Here is a 482-nt window from a genome sequence, read left to right as displayed (position 1 = left end):
AAAAACTGGAGAGAAAGAGCTCTGGGAGGAGGAAAACAGGGAAAATCTGTTTGCGTGGGCACAGAACCTGGGAGAGAGAAAGAGCTCCAGGAGGAGAAATCAATGGAAAAGGTGATTCCCAAAGAGGAATCCAGAGCCCTGGGCAGTGTCCCAATCCCTGTGGAAAAGTGGGATTTACCTTGTTGACCACCTTCTGCTGCTGGGCGTGCTTCTGGCGCAGGCTGGCCACCTCCCGCCACAGAGCCTCGTTCTCACTGCAAGGGAACACAATCCGTCAGGAAAAACGGGAAGGGCCTGGAAAACTGCGCTGGGAAAGGGCTCAGGGGCAGGGAAGAGCAGAGATGGGAAAGGGCTCAGGAGCAGGGAAAAAGGAGAGCTGGGAAAGGGCTCAGGGACAGGGAAAACCAGACAGGAAAAACCAGACAGGGAAAACCAGGCTGGGAAAGGGCTCAGGAACAGGGAAAAAGCAGAGCTGGGAAAGG

At 55.0% G+C, this 482-nt stretch overlaps 1 protein-coding gene across 1 annotated transcript in view; it reads right to left on the bottom strand.

Moving 5' to 3' along the window:
- LOC113980150 (heat shock factor protein 1-like) overlaps window positions 1-276 on the bottom strand; it is a gene marked incomplete at its 5' end in the record, with an annotated part of 5,038 nt that extends 4,762 nt beyond the window's left edge. The window contains one exon of the mRNA XM_027707384.1: window positions 179-276. Coding sequence (XP_027563185.1) covers window positions 179-276 — 98 coding nt within the window. The remainder of the gene's footprint in view (window positions 1-178) is intronic.
- Window positions 277-482: the final 206 nt, after the last annotated feature.

This window comes from Neopelma chrysocephalum, unplaced genomic scaffold, assembly GCF_003984885.1.
Source record: "Neopelma chrysocephalum unplaced genomic scaffold, ASM398488v2 Primary Assembly neopelma1_92757, whole genome shotgun sequence".
In the NCBI taxonomy this organism is placed as follows: Eukaryota; Metazoa; Chordata; class Aves; order Passeriformes; family Pipridae; genus Neopelma; species Neopelma chrysocephalum.
The sequence above is the reverse complement of the archived record's forward strand: the minus strand, read 5'-3'. Positions and strand labels throughout refer to the sequence as shown.